At 39.8% G+C, this 23,123-nt stretch overlaps 1 protein-coding gene across 21 annotated transcripts in view; it reads right to left on the reverse strand.

Annotated features, from left to right (window-relative positions):
- The window catches only part of SRPK2 (SRSF protein kinase 2), a 299,803-nt gene that overhangs the window by 153,418 nt on the left and 123,262 nt on the right, over positions 1 to 23,123 (reverse strand). For 5 of the 21 annotated variants that reach the window (XM_055283554.2, XM_055283553.2, XM_055283550.1 and 2 more), the window contains one exon: positions 9,318 to 9,381. The exons of 12 other annotated variants lie outside the window; for them this stretch is intronic. In XM_055283554.2, coding sequence (XP_055139529.1) covers positions 9,318 to 9,355 — 38 coding nt within the window. In that variant the 5' untranslated portion in view covers positions 9,356 to 9,381. Of the gene's footprint in view, positions 1 to 9,317; positions 9,585 to 13,800; positions 13,863 to 23,123 lie in introns of those variants that run through there. 4 more of the 21 variants (XM_063641594.1, XM_063641593.1, XM_063641592.1 and 1 more) reach the window with 2 other exon arrangements.

Raw genomic sequence — 23,123 nt, forward strand, 5'->3', positions numbered from 1 at the left:
AATACAACCCAAGGTAATTTATAGATTCAATGCCATTCCCATCAAGCTACCAATGACTTTCTTCACAGAATTGGAAAAAACTACTTTAAAGTTCATATGGAACCAAAAAAGAGCCTGCATTGCCAAGACAATCCCAAGCAAAAAGAACAAAGCTGGAGGCATCACGCTACCTGACTTCAAACTATACTGCAAGGCTACAGTAACCAAAACAGCATGGTACTGGTACCAAAACTGCTATATAGACAAATGGAACAGAACAGAGTCCTCAGAAATACCACCACACATCTACAACCATCTAATGTTTGACAAACCTGACAAAAACAAGCAATAGGGAAAGCATTCCCTATTTAATAAATGGTGCTGGGAAAACTGCCTAGCCATATGTAGAACGCTGAAACCGAATCCCTTCCTTACACCTTATACAAAAATTAACTCAAGATGGATTAAAGACTTAAATGTAGGACCTAACACCATAAAAACCCTAGAAGAAAACCTAGGCAATACCATTAAGGACACAGGCATGGGCAAAGACTTCACGACTAAAACACCAAAAGCAATGGCAACAAAAGCCAAAATAGACAAATGGGATCTAATTAAACTAAAGAGCTTCTGCACAGCAAAAGAAACTACCATCAGAGTGAAAAGGCAACCTACAGAATGGGAGAAACCTTTGCAATCTACCCATCTGACAAACGGCCAATATCCAGAATCTACAAAGAACTTAAACCAATTTACAAGAAAAAAACAACCCCATCAAAAAGTGGGCAAAGGATATGAACAGATACTTCTCAAAAGACATTTATGCAGCCAACAGACACATGAAAAAATGCTCATCATCACTGGTCATCAGAGAAATGAAAATCAAAACCATAATGAGATAACCATCTCATACCAGTTAGAATGGCAATCATTAAAAAGTCAGGAAACAATAGGTGCTGGAGAGGATGTGGAGAAATAGGAACACTTTTACACTGTTGGTGGGACTGTAAACTAGTTCAACCATTGTGGAAGACAGTGTGGCGATTCCTCAAGGATCTAGAACTAGAAATACCATTTGACCCAGCATCCCATTACTGGGTACACACCCAAAGGATTATCAATCATGCTGCTATAAAGACACATGCACATGTATGTTTACTGTGGCACTATCCACAATACCAAAGACTTGGAACCAACCCAAATGTCCATCAATGAAAAATGTGGCACATGTACATCATGGAATACTATGCAGCCATAAAAAAGGATGAGTTCATGTCCTTTGCAGGGACATGGATGAAGCTGGAAACCATCATTCTAAGCAAACTATCACAAAGACAGAAAACCAAACACCACATGTTCTCACTCACAGGTGGGAGTTTAATAATGAGAACACACATGGACACAGGGCAGGGAACATCACACACTGGGGCCTGTTGGGGGGTGCGGGACTGGGGGAGGGATAGCATTAGGAGAAATACCTAATGTAAATAACGAGTTGATAGGTGCAGCAAACCAATATGGCACATGTGTACCTATGTAACAAACCTGCACATTGTGCACATGTACCCTAGAAATTAAAAAAAAAAAAATAAAGTATGGAGTGCAAATGTGACTAAAAAACACCAAGGTGACACACAAAATACTAATATTTGGTATATAAATGACTATGCTTTGATGTTGCCATTTTGGCACAGAGATGGAAAGTGTCCAAATTTAATTTCCATTGTATATTAAATGAAAAATAAATGTAACAACAAGCTGTGTGCTTTTATGGTGATACAAAAATCTGGCCGGTGCGGTGGCTCACACCTGTAATCCCAGCACTTGGGGAGGCTGAGGCGTGCGGATCACGAGGTCAGGAGATCGAGACCATCCTGGCTAACACTGTGAAACCCCATCTCTACTAAAAATACAAAAAATTAGCCGGGCGTGGTGGCGGGCGCCTGTAGTCCCAGCTACTCGGGAGGCTGAGGCAGGAGAATGGCTCGCTTGCAGTGAGCTGAGATCAAGCCACTGCACTCCAGCCCGGGCGACAGAGTGAGACTCGAGAGTCCATCTCAAAAAAAAAAAAAAAAAAAAGAAAAAAGAAAAATCTAAGACCTGTAACCTTGGCAGTTTGTAAATTAACAAAATTAGCTTATGATTATTTATTAATCTATGCCAATACCACAGAAAGAGATGACTCCCCATACCAAGTAAGTCTTCCTATAAAGCTCATAATTTGTAAACTGCAAATGAACATTATTTGTTTTGTTGACATTTTGTGATGAAAGCACTTCTATATATAAGATCATAAGGTGGGGTTAACAGTGAGTAAGCCAGTAAGTAGACCAAATGTCACTGATACTCCCCACTGTCAAACAGCAGCTGTGACAAATGCTACAAAGGAGAAGTACATGGTCCTGTAATTTGATACAGGCAGAGCTTCCTTGAGACAGGAGGGATGGGAACAGCAAAACAGCCAGGACATGACCAAAGGAAGAGATATAGGAGACAAGGCTGGAGAGGGAGATGAGGACAGAGAAAAGAGGTACTCACTGACCCAGGCATGGAGTTTACCTAACTCCCAAGCACAAGGGGAAGACAGTTGAAAGGTTTTAAACGTAGAATGACCTACCTGATCAGATTTGTGTTCTGAAAGGTTTGCTCTGGCTGTAATGTAAGCAACCCTCCAGAGAAGCATCAGTAAACAGACAGAATCAAAACTGATTACAAAATAATGTAGAAACTACTACATCTAGACCAAATAAATAATGGCCAACAGAAAACCAGATCAGAACATTGTCCAGTCTTTTACCGGAGACTAACACTACACTTTTATTTAGCTATATGATACATAAATTTTAGAGACTAGGAACAGCTTAAAACTTAACACTTCAGAAGCCATCAAAATGTCATGATTTCTTGGTCAGACCTAAGGTGGCCTACCTACCTCAAGGGCTTTAAGTAAAGAGGACTGGAGCTCAAGGAAGTGGCTCCAAGGCAGACGGCTAAGCATCAAAAACTGCGGCTCTGATTTACATTCCCCAGCTCCCAAACCAAGCATCTTCTTTATGTATTTTACATGATAACTTCCTACTAAGGTTTGATGAAAGAAAGGTTTTGCTACTGAAACCAAGTGTGAATACTAATGTTAATACCCACGGCCTCTAGTACCCAGTTACATGACTATAATCAGTGGGAAAGCAGTGCCTCTACAACAACACCCTAGGGTCACTTACTGGTCTATGCTTCTAATTCTATTTCCTCTCAGGAACGCTGATGTTCAGAAATAGTCCAGTTTCTGCTTCTAATCCTCCTCAAAATGGTGCAAACTCTGGGTAACACTGGTAGAGCCACCAGAATGCTAACAAGGAAAAAGGAAGGGACAAAAGGAGGGAAAGGGAAGCGAAGGAAAAAAATATATACAATACCAAAGTGAAAAGAACTTGGAGCATACACAGTTGGTGGAAGTATAGAGTGGTACATTCACTTTGGAAAACTGACAATACCCACTAAAACTCAGCAGCTGCACTCCTAGGAATATATTAAACAAATGCATGCAAGCTTCATTAACAAAAAGACATGTATGGAAATGCTCACGGCAGGCTGGGCAAGGTGGCTCACACCTGTAATCCTAGCACTTTGGGAGGCTGAGGTGGGTAGACTGAGGTCAGGAGTTTGAGACCAGCCTGGCCAACATGGCAAAACCCCGTCTCTATTAAAAATACAAAAATTAGCCGGGAGTGGTGGGGCGGGCCTGTAATCCCAGCTACTCTGGAGGCTGAGGCAGGAAAATTGCTTGAACCTGGGAGGCAGAGGTTGCAGTGAGCTGAGATCGCTCCACTTTACTCCAGCCTGGGCAAAAGAGCAAAACTCCATTTCAAAAAAAAAGAAAAAGAAATGCTCATAGCAGCAATATTCCTAATCACCACAAACTGTAAGCCTCCCAAATGCTCATTAACAGAATGAATAAACTGAGGTATATTCATGAATACTGTACAGATATGAGACTGAATTAATTACAACTACACACAACAATATGGATGAACCTCACATAGGTAACATTGGAAGAAAACAGACCAAAAGCTTATCCAGAGGGTTTCCATTTATATAATGTTCAAAAACAGATACAGCTGAATTGTCATATGCAAAAAATTGAATCTCAATCTTTACCTTAATACTAAAACCCCAAATTAATCACAGACTTAAATGTTAAGATCCTAAAACTCCTAAAAGTGAATCTAGCAGAAAATATTAGTGACCCTAGGCTTGGCAAAGATTTCTTAGGCACAACACACACACACACACACACACACACACACACACAAACAAAAACACTGAAAAAAATTTTCAATAGATTGTCTTTCATAAAGATCTATGATCTGTGTACTATTCCATATACGTATCTTCAATAAAAATACTAATAAAAAAATAAATAAATAATTGAGTGATGAGAAGACAACACAATCAACCACTATATCATCTCATTCTCTACAAGGAGAGAAAGAAAGCCAACAGTGGCAGAGCAGGAGTTGGAAAAGGGAAAAATAGTTATCAACAAATGTTTTTCCTAGTCTTTGCATTGCAACGGGGGAGGAAGGGAAAACAATGAAGAAAGACCCTTTGGTTCTCCTCCTATAACTGCTCTTAGTCCACCACATATCATAAAAGAAAATATATCAACTTAAGAGCAAATCAAAGACATCTTGGTCCAGGATCCTTTTCCACTGAATGCCCTTCTTTCTCTCTTCATCTGGTACCTTCCTCACTTTTGAATTTTCTCCCTTCCTTTCTCCTTATTTTTCCAGGTATATCTTTTTGCTCTCCGCATCCACACATCACTGTATATCATTTTCACCTTTGCATACGAGGCACCAAAATAAGAAGAGAACAATTAAAATACATACACAAAAACAGCCTGGGTTTCTTATGGATTTGAAATACCCTTATATTGGAGAAGGGACAACACACAATCTCTATCAATTCTCACCAATCCTTTTTATTCAGCATTGGTAGAATACAGGCCACAGCATAAATATTACTATGACACTTTCTCCCTCTCCGTTTCTCTCCTCTCCTGAACAAGACAGCTACAATTGGTGAATTCAGTATTTGCTAGCTAACTGAAATGTTAAGGATCTAGGCTAGGAGTTCTTATCTACTGAGCTACAAGTATAAAGACTCCCTTTTAAATACTAAAATACATCAAAAACCCACAAACATGCAAAAAGAAATTATCCTTTCAGTATCTGTTCCCTGAGAAAATGCAAACCTATATAGCACTGTTGTGAGTTATTAATTTTTAGTTCATTGTGAACTTTATCAATTAAAACAACATCCACTCACACTTAACAACAGCAGATGTGGGCAATGCTATGTGTGAATGCAGTCTCAGCTTCTCAGATCTCCTCATCTCACAAACTCCTCAGCCCTCCTAGGGTTTACCTAGACAGACTGGGAATCAGCTCTGACCATTCTGGACTCAACTTTCTTTACTGATTAAGAATTGTACAATTTTGTTACATGAGTTCCCTGAAGAAATAGCAATAAAGTTTGACAAAAATGATAATACAGTAAAGTACCTTCTGTTCACACAGGATTCTTCTGGGATGATTTATTAAACAGTTCTCCCAATAACCATTCCTTCTACACGCAACACACACACCCCTTCCCTCTCTCTCTTTCTCTTCCCTCTCTCCACCTATAAAGCACTCACAACTGGTATCTAGACTGTTTAATAAATGATTAGTCAGCCCTCCACATCCACAGATTCGACCCACCACAAATCAAAAATATTTGGGATATAAAACAATAAAAAATAAAATACAACAATAATACAAATTTTTTAAACTATAATAAAACAACTATTTACAGAGTCTTTTCATTGTATTAGGTATTGTAAGTAATCTAGAGATGTTTTAAAACATATGGGACGAAGCACACAGGTTATGTACAAATACTACACCATTTTACATGAAGGACTTGAGCATCTGTGGATTTTGATATCTATGGGGATACTGGAACCAATCCCCCTTGGACACCAAGGGACAACTGTACTACACCTTTTTAGCTATTATGGTTATTACTACTACTACTACTCTCCCCACACACATTACCCCATAAATCCCAGAAGTGCTCTAGCTAAGAAAGGGCAAAATGAAGAAATCAGAACTTGAAAACCTAGTTTTTTTTTAAATCAGATATTCACATTTATTACTGTAAATAGGCGTAAACAAGGGAGTAAAAATGTATCTAGCACCGACTCTACTACATTCAAGATGAATTCATTCATTCATTCAACAGGCACTCAAAAAAAGGAAAATACTTGTAGTAGGATTTACCCCTAAAATCTCCAGAGGGTACTGTCTTGCAGCAAACATCTTCCTTGTAACTATTATATACATCATTTTTTATTCATCATTAGGCATTTATTTTAATTCATTCAATAGCATTCTCTGCTCTTAATTTTTAAAATGGGTATGCTGAGTTTTTTTCTCTCTCTTCAAAACACAAAACCAAAAAATAAACTAACTTTTTGTAACCCTGATAGTTTTGATCTTAGGAGTCAGCCATTCAGAACAGAAGTATTCCATAACTCCCCTACAAAATGGCATTCTACAGACTTCCACTGTTCCATTAAAGGTAAAAACATAATTTTAGATTTCAAGGTGTTATTGAGATCTATTAGGATAATGTATTTTCCAATTTAGCCCCCACAAACAACCTTCAAATTCCATTATAATTTTACTTCAAATAGTATGTATATTTTTCAATGAAGGACTCTTAAGATTCTACAAAAACAAATTAGGTTGTTTTTGCTTTTCCCATTTTACAAAAGTGAACAAAACAATTCAACCAATACTAAGCTCTTACAAGACTAGCAATTCTTTTAAAAGGATAAAAATGAGATGAAAAATTACTAGAAATAATCACATCAGGGTTTTTGTATTTATATTTTGTATTTAGAGGTACTTTATCCAGTTTTCTGAATTATAAAAGATAATTCTATACTGCAGGAACAAAATCAGTTGTGGTGAATGATAACTTCTGGTTTGCTTACAATCAAGCAGTTTCTCCCCCGCTAAAGAAGGAAGTCAGATTTCTTCATCCTTTCTACCAGTAGATAGATGGGAACACTGACTATATGCAAATTCCAAATATCTCTAAGATTTCGAGCACCATGCCTCAAACGATTAACTTTAATTTTTTTTTAAGTGAAAGCAAAAACTCTTAAAATGTAGCTGGACTGGTGAACAAGGAATTGAAGAATGTAATGATAATGCTACATGATATTGTAAGGTATTAAATTCCTGGACAGGATATAGTGTTACAAGCCATAAATTCTTTTTAAACTTCAGATTCGTATTTTTCAAGTTCCTCCAAACAAATTAACAAGACAAATGATTTGACTGTTCATTACCATACGACTTTTAATAAAAAGTAGGGGCGAGGGAGAGTACCTTCTTGTTTTAATATATCTACATTAATGAAACAGCTTCCATGTTTGCGAAGTGTTGTCTGATTTATAAGCTACATTTATCAACCATTAAGTCAGGATAGCACAATGGCCATGAAATAATAATATATAAATTGAGTAATCTCTGGTAAAACTGTGTATGAAGTTATCATAAGCAATAGTGGCTGATTTCTAAACTTTAAAATCATGGCCACATGCGTCCTCCCTTCCCTTCAAATAACCACCAGAGTGTAGGTAAGTAAATAAATAAAACCACCAAAATATCTTAGAATATCTTTCCTTACAGAATGTATTTTAACCAGAAAACCTCATCCACTCCTAATTTGTTTCTCAATAATATTTATCCACTCTGTCCAACCCTCAATTTATCAGTAAAGAATTCATGATACTCCAAAAAGCTAATGTAATTATTACTGTCATCTCATTAAGTGTGCTCTTCCTAGTACCAAACTCTAACATTACAGCTGACACCCAGCTCGTTCACTATGCACACCACCCTCTTCTCCCCTTCCCATCACCACCATTTTACTGGCAGAATATTCACAAGGCTGAAGACTGTTTCTCATCTCAGCAAACAGAATGCTTAAGATCAGATGGCTAGCCACAAACCAGAAGTTAGAAGCCACACAAAAATAAACACTAGCAGTCCTAAAATTTTCTACTTTCAGTCTCTAACAAAAGCAGTAACATCATTTTTATTTGTGATGCCCTAAGTTACAGCCAGAAGCTTTCCCCCTGATTATACTAATAAATCAATTTAAAATGATAATTTTACATCAGATTATGTCCTTTATATACCAGCATACTTTAAATAAATCCATTTTACCATGGTAGGTTCTTCAACTCATATTTTTTTGTATTTTTTCTGTATCATTCCTTAACTACCACATTATTTCTCCATTATTTTTCTAAATATTACATCTATGAACAAAAAATAAAACCCTGCAAACCCTAGAAAAGATAAATCAACATATACCTTAAGTATAAAATATCAACATTAAGTATAATCTATTAGGTAACCAAGAGAAAGGTAAGCATCAACTGTATGCCCAAGAATCTCAATTTAAGACATTATGTAGTATACACAATTTTGGTAAACAGAACTGAATACAATATTTGCATATCAAAATAGGCAACTATAGCCTTATTTCTGACTTCAGATAAAAATATCTTAATTCTTTTTATAAGGCAAAACAGTCACTTTAATGAAATATCTCTTTACAGATATAATCATATGATTGACAGATAAAATAATTGCTTTAAAAATACTTCTGAGTCATTTTGTCCTTACCTGCAGGCATGAACCATTACTGCATGCAGTGACTGTTCCATTTCCTAGCACAGACTTGAAGAAGCATCATATCTCTCTTTCAGAATGTGACTAATCTGTGGGTTTGCAATTCCTAAGCTATTTACAAATGGCACTCCCTTACCATATAAGAATATTTATTACAACCCAAATCAAATATTTTTTACCTACATGTTACAAATAACCTTCGTAATTCTGTAGAGCAGCAACCTCAAAATATAGGAAGAAAACCTCACAGTATTTCCCTTTAAAAAAGCAAGATTTTTCTTTTTTGCTCTTTAGCTAAATTATTTTTAAAGCCTTCAACAGCTGTCACACATGAACCAGCGGTCTGCTGTGTTATGGTGTGCATGCTGCAGCTGATTAGGCTCCACTATTTTTCTTAAAAAAATCAACCACCCTTTGCAAAAGCAGAACAGCTTGCCCAAATACACATCTTCAATACAGCACAATACCAGCATGCAGGGCAATACGTTATACAGCAAACTTAACAAGAAAAAAAAATATGTCCTGGTTTGTTTCTTAGCAATGCTACACCATTAATTGTTCATGCAAGAGATGTAGCTGTACCTTTCTGAAGAGGACGACTTCTCAGAGTTAACTGACATCAGCAGCTCAATCTTCTGCTTGATTTCTGGAAAAATCAGAAAATATTCACAACCAAGATTGCCTGCCCTTGCTTTCAAGCCTTATATCAAGAGATTTTTCTTCTCTAATCCCTTTTGTTCAGAATGAGGCCACAAGATTCGCAGTACTTCTGTTAGGACTGGGATTCAATGGTGCTATAAAGGGAAAAAGCTCCAGAGGCATCAGGCCTTGCTAAACTATGCACATGACTGTTTATGAAAGCAGGAAGTACCACTTCTTTAAAGCAGAGGGGTGTTTTCTTTTTTAAGGTAGAACTAGCATGGTTCTACAAGATGATTTTCAATTTAGCAAAATAAAATACACACAAGAAATCTTGAACATCTGAATTAAATATACTAGATAATTTGAGAAGCCTGGGTAATCACGTCACAGGCTGTAATAAACAGATATGCAACCCTTGGCTGTTTCTATTTCACTAGCCCTAAAAAATATGGCTCAGTGAATCATTTTTGTCACTTAAGAATGAAATATTAAACCAGAACCCCAATGTATAGATTTCAAAATGTTTAACCTTTGTTTTAATTTCTTGATTGTGTTTAAAGACACATTTAATATCTAGTGTCCCTAACTCCTCCAGAAAGAGACTTCTGATTTTATACCTCAATTTTCCCCTCCTCCTTAGCAGTACAGTACAAGTGAACAGCAACACCCATTTACCGAGCAGAGATAATATACATGTCCTTTTAGGAAAGGATTGACAATAGACATCTACAACAGGAATGTAAGCGCCAGTTCAACTTAATTAAAAGATAATTGCTGATACTGATTTGGAAGGGAGATAACAGACTAAAAGGGAAGGAAGGGTGAAAAATAAGAGAGGGAAAAGATAAGGAGACAATCTAACACGTTTCCTTTAAAACATCAACGACTGACTAAAGCACATAATTTTAAGTTAATAAAACTGACATGGTCTTATTACCCAGACTATTTCATGTGTAAAGCTGTTTTCCTACCCCTAATAAGTATTTCCAACTGGATTTTTAAAACTAAAGTGTGCTTTCATAATAAAAAGTACACTTACTAAAAATAAATTAGTGCCAACAAAATGCTATCAACAGTATCAGAATTTCAAAATAGACCTCAATAGTTTTTTTTTTTAAGCAGTAAAGCAAATTTTTAAAAAAATGTTGACTATATAAATCAAAGTTGAATATGAGAAGATGTAAAGGAAAAAGGAATAAAAATTAGTTCCATAAAATACAATGGACCTGTACAGAAATATCCTCTCAGCGTTGTTAAAATAAGGATTTTTCCCAAATTTTTAAGCTTATAACTTCAATGAGCATTATAAAAGCGGCATGAATAGCTGATGAGAGAGCAGAATCTACCACAGGGTGTAGCCAAGCTGCCTAGCCACTGGGAAAGCAGAGCACAGCGCCTATAGCTGGGGTGGTGCTGAGACTCACCTTGAGGATCAGGCACATGGCACCACAGTGAGCCCTCAGCAGGGCCCCTCCCCTCGTTTTGGAAGGAGCAGGGTGTCAGAGCTCAGACTCTGCCTTGGATTTAGGAACAGGCTCCTCTGCCTTTTTTTTTTTTTTTTTTTTTTTGAGATGGAATTTCGCTCGTTGCCCAGGCTAGAGTGCAATGGCACAATCTTGGCTCACTGCAACCTCCACCTCCTGGGTTCAAGCAATTCTCCTGTCTCAGCCTCCCAGGTAGCTGGGATTATAGGCGCCCGCCACCATACCCAGCTAATTTTTTGTCTTTTTAGTAGAGACAGGGTTTCACCATGTTGGTCAGGCTGGTCTTGAACTCCTGACCTCAGATGATCCGCCCACCTCAGCCTCCCAAAGTGCTGGGATTACAGGTGTGAGCCACAGCACCAGGCCTCCTCTGCCATTTTTAATAGCTGTATGACCTTGGAGAAATTACTTAAAACTCTCTAAAGCCTCTATCTCCTCTCATGTAAAATGGGGACAACAACATATATCTGAAAGGCTGTGGCGAGGATTTAATGAAATAACCCATGAAAGTAAAGCAGTATTGTGTCTGGGATGCAGTGAGCCCTGCCTGCCTCATCTCTCAGTAAATATTTACTGAATGAGTTAATGAAGGATACGAGGCCTGTCTGATGTTAAATGGTTTTTCCATAGTTTAAATCCACCTTCTCCTTCTTATCATCAACCTCAAGATCCCCATTTTTATCACTGTAGTGTTATTGTAGGTGGGAACTTAACTTTAATCTGTATCTCAGCTACCCTTTCTAGAGAATTGTGCTCCATGTATCAACTTGCTGCTTCAGAAAAGAGATTACACTTGAATCCATCTTCATCATGGCAATTTTGTATTCCAAAACAACAAAAAGTTCACACTTCAGCATACCTATGTAAATCAATGCACTTAAGATGAAAAAGCCCAAGATTAAATTACACAGCTCTAACGAAGTTAATGCCTATCTTGTAAACACTGGAAAGAAAAGTTCAGGCTATAAACCATATTCTGACTGGTGACACTGGAAGCCCCAAACCAAAGAGGATTCTAATAATAGGTGAAAAGGTTTCTAACTTCATTTTCACCTTATCTCTAAACCTTCAGATTTGTTCATAGCTCCAGAAGGACTCAGAAATCAAGGAATGTTAACACTATGATACTGTATCCTTTGAGGCCCACATACTCTGTCTATGCTACCATCAACTCCTCCCTGTCCATATCATCCATAGGTCTGGTAATTCCCCACATTCGTGAAGAATTCCAGAAGCCATTTAACTGATTTCTATTCCACCACCACACCTGCCATAATCAGGGGGACCTGGATGTCCATACTGATATGACTTATTAGAAAACGCCTGGCTATGGACTCCAGGCTCCTCAATCCACAGACTCTTGAACCTCTACCTCTTGAACCATCCGTTCCCTTGACCATGCTCAGGACACTTTCTTACACACACTGCAAACACTTTCCCCCTCAATTAGTCAGTTGTTTTGGAATTTTATTCAATTACTTCCAGGGTAGTATCTGGGACCCTATACACTTTATTTTTCTGCAATGAAGTCGACCAATCTTTTCCTTGTTAAATTCTGGCCTTCCTGGCCGGGCGCGGTGGCTCACGCTTGTAATCCCAGCACTTTGGGAGGCCGACGTGGGTGGATCACGAGGTCAGGAGATCGAGACCACGGTGAAACCCTGTCTCTACTAAAAATACAAAAAAATTAGCCGGGCATGGTGGCGGGTGCCTGTAGTCCCAGCTACTCGGAGAGGCTGAGGCAGGAGAATGGCGTGAACCTGGGAGGCGGAGCTTGCAGTGAGCCGAGACTGCGCCACTGCACTCCAGCCTGGGCGACAGAGCAAGACTCTGTCTCAAAAAAAATAAATAAATAAATAAATTCTGGCCTTCCTGATAAACTTAGAAACAAACTTAGAAACACCTTCCTCACACCAAAGTTTTTAAATTTTTCATCCAATTTTCCTCTAATATGCTTTATAATAGTATTTGCATGTAAATCTTAGAACCTTCTAGAATTTATTTTGTTATACGAATTGATACAGAGATCCAGTCTGCTTTTACAAGTCAGATTTTAAAATGACTCTCTTGTCATTTTAAAATGACACATCTTCACAATTCTAAAATGACTCTCTTGCCCACCACTTCTTGGTTCTTCCAATGCAGCACCCACTGTCTCCATGTATACATTTAGACCAATGAGTGCAAAAAAAGTCCATCAACCTGATAATTTAATAGTTGTATTCCCTATGGATGTAATCTGAAAATGCTCGACAGTATACTCAACAGATCCTTCTACATCTCAGCCTTTAATCAATCCTTTACCATCTGCCCTACTCCCACCTCAAGACCACACTTGCTTATTTCACACAGAAAATAGGCATGCAGTTCCTGTGTAGTTTGAATAAATATATTTTAAATTATGGTTGCTTTTATTTTTAGTCATAATTTTTTTTTAACTGCTAAATAACATTATAGGAGGACATAGGTTTTTGTGGCTTTTTTTTTTAATGCTTTTACATTTGCTTTCTCCTCCCAACTCTGGGTACTTTGCAAGACCGTTATCTTCCATGCAGCCCTTAAATGCTGGTGATACCTATCAGGACCCTCTTTTCACTCACTGACCTTTCTATCTACATACACCCTTGCCATCAAGAACTACAGGGCATTGATGATAACTGTAACTTAGTTTCCAGCCCAATATTCTCTCCTACAACCCAGAACCACATATCCTCCAACTCCTACTTAACATTTTCACCTAGACAGTCTCTGCATGGCTTGAATGCAATGTCTAAAATTGAATCCATAAACTTATAAACCTAATGTCTTCTTATATACTCCTGATCTCAGTGAACAGCAACACCATTGCCCTACCAAACCTGAAATGTTTGAGGGATCCCAGGCTAGTTCCCCCAATCTCATGTGAAATATCTTTCCCGGCCGGGCGCGGTGGCTCACACCTGTAATCCCAGCACCTTGGGTAGCCGAGGCAGGCAGATCACGAAGGTCAGGAAATACAGACCATCCTGGCTAACACGATGAAACTCCGTCTCTACTAAAAATACAAAAAATTAGCCGGGCGTGGTGGCAGGCACCTGTAGTCCCAGCTACTCAGGAGGCTGAGGCAGGAGAATGGCATGAACCGGGGAGGCAGAGGTTGCAGTGAGCCGAGATCGCGCCACTGCACTCCAGCCTGGGTGACAGAGAGAGACTCCGTCTCCCTTTTTTATATCATATGCTCTGGAAATACTGAGCTCTAGTCTATGTGGCTCCCGAAGCATGCCATGCTTTTTCACACCACTAAATCTTTTCGTATACAGTTTCCTCTCCCTGTAATGCCACCGTTCAGTTGTCTCCCTTGCACACCCAACTCGTTTTTTTCTTTTTCTTTTTTTTTTTGAGACGGAGTCTTGTTCTGTCACCCAGGGTGGAGTGCAGTGGTGGAATCTCAGCTCACTGCAACCTCTGCCTCCCAAGTTCAAATAATTCTCCTGCCTCAGCCCCCCGAGTAGCTGGGATTACAAGTGGGCACCACCACGCCCAGCTACCCAACTCATTTTTCTAATCTCAATTCCAAATGTTACCTCCACACAAACACCTTCCCAGAATTAAGTTCACCTCCTCTACGTCTCTGTATTTGCATTACCAAATTACTGAAATATATAAATTACTTGTTTCAGTCCCCATGAGACCATTGCTTCCCTAAGGACAGGCACCTGAATGTTCAATTCAGACAGCCTGGCATATCAGACACTGGTTGTTGACACCTTCATAGTCTTCTCAGCATGTTACAGTCAATCTAATGTTAGTTACAATTGAGCTACATTAATTTATTCCTAAATATACATTTCCAGATATACTTAATCAAAGATCCAAGCAATTTTATAACTAGACTGACCCTCAGAGATCATCTCATAGCTGAACCACATAAATTTATAAAGGGGAAATCTAAGGGGCAAAAAGATAAAGTACTGGAGGCAATTACATTCTTCATCTTCTCCAGATTACTGTTGCTGAGACCTACAGTAAAATTTCCAAGAACCTCAACAACCCAAATAGTAAAACCCACCCAATAGTCCCATAGGCTGTTCTTTTGGATAAACACAGAAACTGACCTTTCTGATCTTAAAGCTTAAGACAAATATGTTTTATCTAAGTTTCTTCCTCAGGAAAGGACCCTCAAGCCTCCAAAAAAAATTAACAATAAATTCTCTCTCTCTCTGTCTCTCTCAAAGAACTAAAGGCCAGGCGTGGTGGATCATGCCTGTAATCCCAGCACTTTGGGAGGCCGACGCAGGCAGATTATTTGAGGTCAGGAGTTCAAGACCAGCCTGCCCAAGATGGTGAAATACCGACTCTACTAAAAATACAAAAATTAGCCTGGTGTGGTGGCAGATGCCTGTAATCCCAGCTACTCGGGAAGCTGAGGCAGGAGAATCGCTTCAAACCGGGAGGTGGAGGTTGCAGTGAGCCGAGATCACAGCACTGCACTCCAAGCTGGGAGGCAGAGCAAGACTCCGTCTCAAAAAAAAAAAAAAAAAAAAAAAAAAAGTATAAGCAGAGGGATGAATAGGGAGACCGCAGAGGGCCATCTATGTGTGTAGGGCTCCGTCTCAAAGAAAGAAAGAAAAAAAAAAAGAAACTCACCAAATCACCACATCCAGACAATGACACTTTGGATCCCTCATTCATCATGACTGCTTCCTTGCCCCTCCCTAGTTCCTATTTTCTTACACATTGTTACATCTCTTCCCTGCTATATCAAGCCCTGGTTTTAGTCTGGGAGATGGATTTGAGACTGGGCTCCCATCTCCTTGCTGCAGCATCCAATTAAAGCCTTCTTCCTCGGTAATACTTACTCTTTCAGTGATTGGCTTTTTTTTTTTTTTTTTTTTTTTTTCCCTTGAAGACAAAGTCTCACTCTGTTGCGCAAGCTGGATGGTGCAATCTCAGCTCACTATAACCTCCGCCTCCCATGTTCAAGCATTTCTCCTGCCTCAGCCTCCAGGATAGCTGGAATTACAAGCACCCGCCACCACACCTGACAAATTTTTTTATTTTTAGTAGAGACAGGGGTTTCACCATGTTGGCTAGGCTGGTCTCAAACTGACCTCAAGTGATCCACCCGCCTCGGCCTCCCAAAGTGCTGGGATTACAAGCATGAGCCACTGCGCCCAGCCAGTGACTGGCTTTCTGTGTGGAGAGCAGCAGGACCTAGACCAAACCCCTGGCATTTTGGTAACAGTAGGACATTTCAACCTTATTTTCAATCAGCTTTTAAAATGCGATTTTCTTATATCTCCAATCAATTCAAATCATCCTTATTAATCAGCTTTCTTGATTAAAACAACTAATCATCTGGGGCATGATACTCTTGTTATTCATCCCTTTTATACATCCCTCAAAGCCAACAATTCACTGTGATTTCCCCATTCATTCTCTTGCATCCAACCTACAGATCTTCCTCATAACTCTTTTATTCTTGTTTTTACTCACACCTTAAAAGATACTCAAACTCCTTATGAAAATGAACAGTTTTTAACTCTTCAGTTAATGGCCTAGTAGCTCTAACGCTTCACCTGTCTACGTTGTCACACTGGAAGTTTAAGGCTCCCGGACCACTAACTAAGGGCTATCAGTCCAGCACTAAGCCAAGTCCCTGGAACCCTGATGAGGAGTAGCAGATTACCAGTAACTCTACTCAGAATGACGTCCTATAGGGGTGGTGCTTCAAAGATACAGACGTCCTAGGAGAAAAACGGAGCCACCCTGAATCTACCTAGAATCCTAGGAGTGAGGGGAACATAAGAACACACAGAAGCTGTGGGCATGATATGCTCTTTTGTCATTCAGATCACTAAACCTGGGCATGAGGACCCTGTCTTTTGTGAAGTGGAAATTTAAAAAGGCATAATAACTGGGCAGATTATTCTACCTAAATTCTTAGAGCTACATCATTTTTCCATGGGAATCATTCTGGCAAATTTAATAAACTTCCTTTCACTTGCCAAATTCTTTACATAATCATCCACAAACTTCATTTTGTTTTGGGTGTACATGAGGAGGATGTATTTTTTTTTAGAGGGACAGAGTCTTGCTCTGTCACCGAAGCTGGAGTGCAGTGGTGCAACAATAGCTCACTGGGGTCTCAAACTCCTGAGCTCAAGCAATCCTCTACCTCAGCCTCCTGAGTAGTTACAACTACAGATGCACACCACTATGCTTGGCTAATTTTTTGTTGTTGTTGTTAGAGATGGGGTCTCGCTATGTTGCCAAAGCTGGTCTTGAACTCCTGGGCTCAACTGATCCTCCCATCTTGGCCCCCTCAAAGTGCCAGGATTAAAGGCATGAGCCGCCACTTCTGGCCCATAAGGAAGATTTTCAAAAATTAATTAGTGCCTTACATTTATCTGGAACCACTTTAGACTATGACAAACAAATACAGCTGGCCAAGGTGGCTCACATATGTAATCCCAACAATTAAGGAGCCCAAGGCAGAAGGATCGCTTAAGCCCAAGAGTTCAAGACCAGCCTGGGCAACATAGTGAGACTTCACCTCTTAAAAAAAAAAAAAAATTAGGTGAGCATGGTGACATGTGCACGTGTGGTTCGGCTACTTAGGAGGCTGAGATGGCAGGATCACTTGGGCCCAAGAGGTTGAAGCTGCAGTTTACCAAGACTGCACCACTGCACTCCACTCTGGGCAACAGAGCAAGAATCTGTTTGAAAAGAAAAGAAACAAATACGTGTTAAGGTTGCCTGAAATGACAGGGAATACTGCAAGAATATACCTAGAAGTTAGGAGGAAAATGCCTCAGCAGGCTTCAAAACCACACACTTCTTCAAAAGTCAGAGCAGCTCCCAAATCAATATTTCCAGGTGTTCAGTGGGATAGTTCTCCACCTTAATGCTCCACTATTCTGGGGTTTCAACACCTCTCCCATCCTAACTCTACTTCTCCTGCCACTACCAATTAACTGCTTCTTCTATTTCACGTTTACACATTCTACTGCCTCGGGATACATGCTTATGGACCCCTTCTTGGTGTCTCCAACTTATTATTATTTTTTTTTTTTTGAGACAGAGTCTCACTCTGTTGCCCAGGCTGGAAGTGCAGTGGCATGATCTCCGCTCACTGCAAGCTCCGCCTCCTGGGTTCACGCCAGTCTCCCGTCTCAGCCTCCTGAGTAGCTGGGACTACAGGCGCCCACCACCACGCCCGGCTAATTTTTTGTGTTTTTAGGAGAGATGGTGCTTCACCGTGTTAGCCAGGATGGTCTCGATCTCCTGACCTCATGATCCGCCCACCTCGGCCTCCCAAAGTGCTGGGATTACAGGGGTGAGCCACCGCGCCCGGCCCAACTTAGTATTTTTAAGACTTCTCACTGAAATGCAAAAGGCCCGCAGAGGCTTTTTTGGCTCAGGTGCCAATTTCTGATACTACTGTCTGAAGCGAAGTATTGAGGTCCCGATTCAAAACTGACTGACTCATAAGCGAATGTTCACAAAGGTGCAAGAATAAAGCAATTCCTCTGCGTAACCTAGGAGAGTGGATGATTAACTGACCAACATCTGCTAAGGCCAGTCTAGCCTTAAAAGGGAGTCCCTGTTAACCCAGTGCTCATTACTGAAGTCCTCTGTTATGAGAATTCACAGAAAAGCAGAAATTCTGCAAAACATAAAAATCATCATTGGTAAACTGAGCATTCAAAAAACTATCCCCAATTATCACTAACTTTTATCCCCACCCATCAAAATCCTTTGTCACTCTCATTAATAATCAGTCTAACAATTCAATAAAATACAAATTTAGAGCCAAGTGACAACTTAAAATCTGCAAAAGATGAAAAAAGTGACAAAGTTGACAGAAAATACTAAAGAAATTCTAGAAAGCCAGGCAAAATCAATGATAAATGAGGATAGAGGAAAAGTTTATGAGGTTTATAAATGAAGAGAAAAATCAACAAGGACAATAGCATGCTAAGTGCCTCAAGAATAATTATTTGAGGCCAGGCGTGGTGGGGCTCATGCCTGCAATCCCAGCACTTTGGGAGGCTGAGGCAGGCAGATCACTTGAGATCAGGAATTCGAAACCAGCCTGGCCAACAAGGTGAAACTCCGTCTCTATTAAAAATACAAAAATTAACCAGGTGTGGTGGAGCATGCCTATAATCCCAGCTACTCAGGAGGTTGAGGCAGGAGAATAGCTTGAACTCGAAGGCAGAGGTTGCAGTGAGCTGAGATCACACCACCGCACTCCAGCCTGGGCGACACAGTGAGATTCTGTCTCAAAAAAAAAAAAGTCAAAAATTAAGATGTTATTATTTATTATTATCTGCAATTTTTGCATACAAACTACTGTGAATTCACCAAGGCAATGAATGCCTGATTTCTAACTTCTTTGGTAACCCAACACCCACTCAATCATCTCAAAAAGAAACTTCATTATGTTAAGAGGTGGTAAAATTATTGTGGGAGGCTATTTACATGTATAAGAAAACAAGTCATAAAAAAAAAAAAAAAAAAAGGACCGGGCACAGTGGCTCACCCCTGTAATCCCAGCACTTTGGGAGGCCGAGGCGGGTGGATCACGAGGTCAGGAGATCAAGACTATCCAGGCTAACACGGTGAAACCCCATCTCTACTAAAAATACAAAACATTAGCCGGGCATGGTGGCGAGTGCCTGTAGTCCCAGCTACTCAGGAGGCTGAGGCAGGAGAATGGCGTGAACCCGGGAGGCAGAGTTTGCAGTGAGCCGAGATCGTGCCACTGCACTCCAGCCTAGGCGACAGAGCGAGACTCCGTCTCAAAAAAAAAAAGCTTGTTTATAAGGCATAAGAATTAGTGCCCCTAACTCTCAACTCACATTAACTTTCAACCCATTTCTTCCTTCCTTTTTTTCTTTTTTTTTTTGTTGTTGTTGTTATTTGTTGTTTGGCTCCCCCCCTTTTTCTGAGACAGGAGTCTCTCTGGGTTGCCCAGGCTGGAGTGCAGTAGCGCGATCTCAGCTCACTGCAACCTCCGCCTCCCAGGTTCAAGTGATTCTCCTGCCTTAGCCTCCCGAGTAGCTGGGATTACAGGCATTGGCTATCACGCCCAGCTAATTTTTGTATTTTTAGTAGAGACAGGTTTCACCATGTTAGCCGGGCTGGTCTCAAACTCCTGACCTCAAGTGATCTATCCACCTCGGACGCCCAAAGTGCTGGGATTACAAGCATGAGCAACCACGCCTGGCGTCTCAACTTTCAACTGCAAAAACCGCAATTACATTTGCACCAACCTAATAATTTCCATTTAACATGCATAGAAACTAAAAGTTAAACTTGCTCAAGACTCCAGCACTACCCACCAGTTGAAGTGGCACATGCCTGCAGTCCCAGCTACGTGGAGACTGAGGCAGGAGGATCACTTGAGCCTTGAAGTTTGAGGATATAGTGGATTATCATCACACCTGTGGAGAGTCACTGTACTCCAGCCTCAGCAACACACTGAGACCCTGTTGCTAAGGGAAAAAAAAAAAAGATTCCAAAGCTAAACAGTTTCACTTACAAAAGCAGCAAAAAGAATAAAATATTCACATATAAATTTAACCAAGGAAGTACAAGGCTTGTACACTTAAAACTATAGAACACTGTTGAAAGAAATGAAAGACCTAAATAAATGGAAAGATATCCTGTGTTCATGGATGGGAAGATTTAATATTAAGATGGCAATATTCCCCAAATTAATCCACAAATTCAACATAATCCCCCAATAAAAATTCCAACTGCCTTTTTTGCAGACACAAACAAGCTGATCGTCAAATTCATGTAGAAATGCAAGGTACAATGAATAGCCAAAACAATCTTGAAAAAGAGAAAAAGTTGGAGGACTCACACTTCGTAGTCAGTTTTGGCTTCAAAACGGACTACACAAAGCTATAGGAATGAAAAGTGTGAGGAAAGAGGCCTAAGGGTGGACATTTAAATGGATGAAAGATAACTGAAAGTCCAGAAATAAACCCTCACATTACAATCAAGTGATTTTTCAACAGGGTGCTAAGACCATCTAATGGGAAAAGAATACTCTCTTCAACAAATGGTGATAGACAACTGGATATTCACATGCAGGAGAATGAAGCCAGAGTTCTCCTTCATACCATATACAAAAATCAGTTCAAAATTGATCAAACAGCTAAATATAAAGGCTAAAACTATTAAACTCTTAGAAGAAGACATAGATATAAATCTTCATGACCTTGGAAGAAGCTACAGTTTCTTAGGTATGACATGAAAAGCACAAGGAATAAAAGAATAGATAAATAAACTTAAAATCATAAAAATTAAGAACATTTGTGCATTAAAAGACATTATCAAAGGGCCAGGAGCAGAGGCTCGTACCTGTAATCTCCGCGCTTTGGGAGGCCAAGGTGGGCGGATCACTTGAGGCCAGGAGTTCAAGACCAGACTGCCCAACGTGGCAAAACCCCGTTTCTACTAAAAATACAAAAATTAGCCAGGTGTAGTGGTAAACATCTGTAATCCCAGCTACTCGGGGGGCTGAGGCATAAGAATCACTTGAACCCGGGAGGTGGAGGTTGCAGTGAGCCGAGATTGTGCCACTGCATTCCAGCCTGGGCAACAGAGTGAGACTCTGTCTCAAAATATGAAATACATTAAATTATAAAATAAAATAAAATGCATTATCAAGAAAGTAAAAAGAAAACCCACAAGACGGAAGAAAATATTTGTAAATCATGTAACTGATAAAAAAAAACTAGCATCCAGAATATATAAAGAACTCTTACAATCAAACAATTTAAAAACCCAACAACCCAATGATAAAGTGGTCAAGGGATTTAAATATACATGTGCCAAAAGAAGAAAAACAAGTAGCTAATAAGCACACAAAAAGATACTCCACATCATCTGTCATCACAGAAATGCAAATCAAAGTAACAGTGAAATACCACTTCACAACCAAGAGGGCTATAATCGAAAAGACAGATAATACCTATTATTGGTGAGGAGACAGAGAACGTCGAGACTTCAGGCATGGCTAGTGGGAAAGTTAAATGGTGCAGCTTTGGAAACACTGGCAATTCTTACAAGAGTTACGGAGTTACCATATGACCCAACAATTCTCCTTCTAGGTATATACCCAAGAGAAATAAAACATATACTCTTACTCTTCACACAAAAACTTGTACACAAATGTTCATAGCCGTATTAGTCATAATAATCAAAAAGTAGGAACTCATATGTCCATCAACGGAGGAATGTTAAATAAAATGTGGTATAGACATACGTAAGAGAAAGAGTACTAATACATGCTACCGTATGGCTGAACATTGAAAACATTAAGCTAAGTGAAAGAAGCCAGGCACATAACAAATATTCTATAATTTCATGTGCATAAATTGTCCAGAATAGAGAAATCCATCAACACAGAAAGTAGATCAGTGATTGTGGGTAGGGGAAGGTGGGAATAAGGAGTGTTTGCTAACACAAAGAGATTCTCTTGGAGGTGATGAAAATGTTCTAGAATTATGTAATAGTGGTAGTTTCAAAATATTGTGAATATGCTAAAAGCTATTAAATTGTACACTTTAAAATGATTAAAATCGAGGCAGGCAGGTTGTTTGAGCCCAGGAGTTCGAGACCAGCCTAGGTAACATGGTGAGACACCGTTTCTACAAAAAATACAAAAAAACCAGCCAGGCGTGGTGGTGTACACCTGTGGTCCCAGCTACTCAAGAGGCTGAAGTGGAGGCTGAGCCCAGGAAGTCGAGGCTGTAGTGAGCCATGATGGTGCCACTGCACTCCAGCCTGGGAGACAGGCTGGGGGACAGGGACCCTGTCTCAAAACAAACAAACAAAAAATGATTACAATGCTGAGAAGTTATTTGGGCGTTTTGTTTGTTTGTTTGTTTTAAAGAAAAACTGCAGAGCTAGTATGTAACTAAGCCAGGATAAGAAACCAGGGCAGTCTAACACCAAAGCCTAAATCCACGGCTGTGCTGCAGAGCATGAAAGGAAGTTATCAATCTGACCGGGGAAAGGGAGTGGTCATCAAGGTCATTTGGGCTTGGTTATAAAGGTCAGAATGACTTTGCCAAGTGAAGAAATGAAGATTGGGCCCACTCCAAACAGAAAAAAATGGCACATGCAAAGCTACAGAGAACCTCTCATGTACGCCATCTTAGTGGTGGTGGCTGGCAGGACTTAAGTAGGTACTGGTAAGAAATGAAGCCAGAGATAATGGCAGAGCTGTTCCCAGAGCACCTTCTGTGCCATACAAAGA

This window comes from Symphalangus syndactylus, chromosome 6, assembly GCF_028878055.3.
Source record: "Symphalangus syndactylus isolate Jambi chromosome 6, NHGRI_mSymSyn1-v2.1_pri, whole genome shotgun sequence".
Classification (NCBI taxonomy): domain Eukaryota; kingdom Metazoa; phylum Chordata; class Mammalia; order Primates; family Hylobatidae; genus Symphalangus; species Symphalangus syndactylus.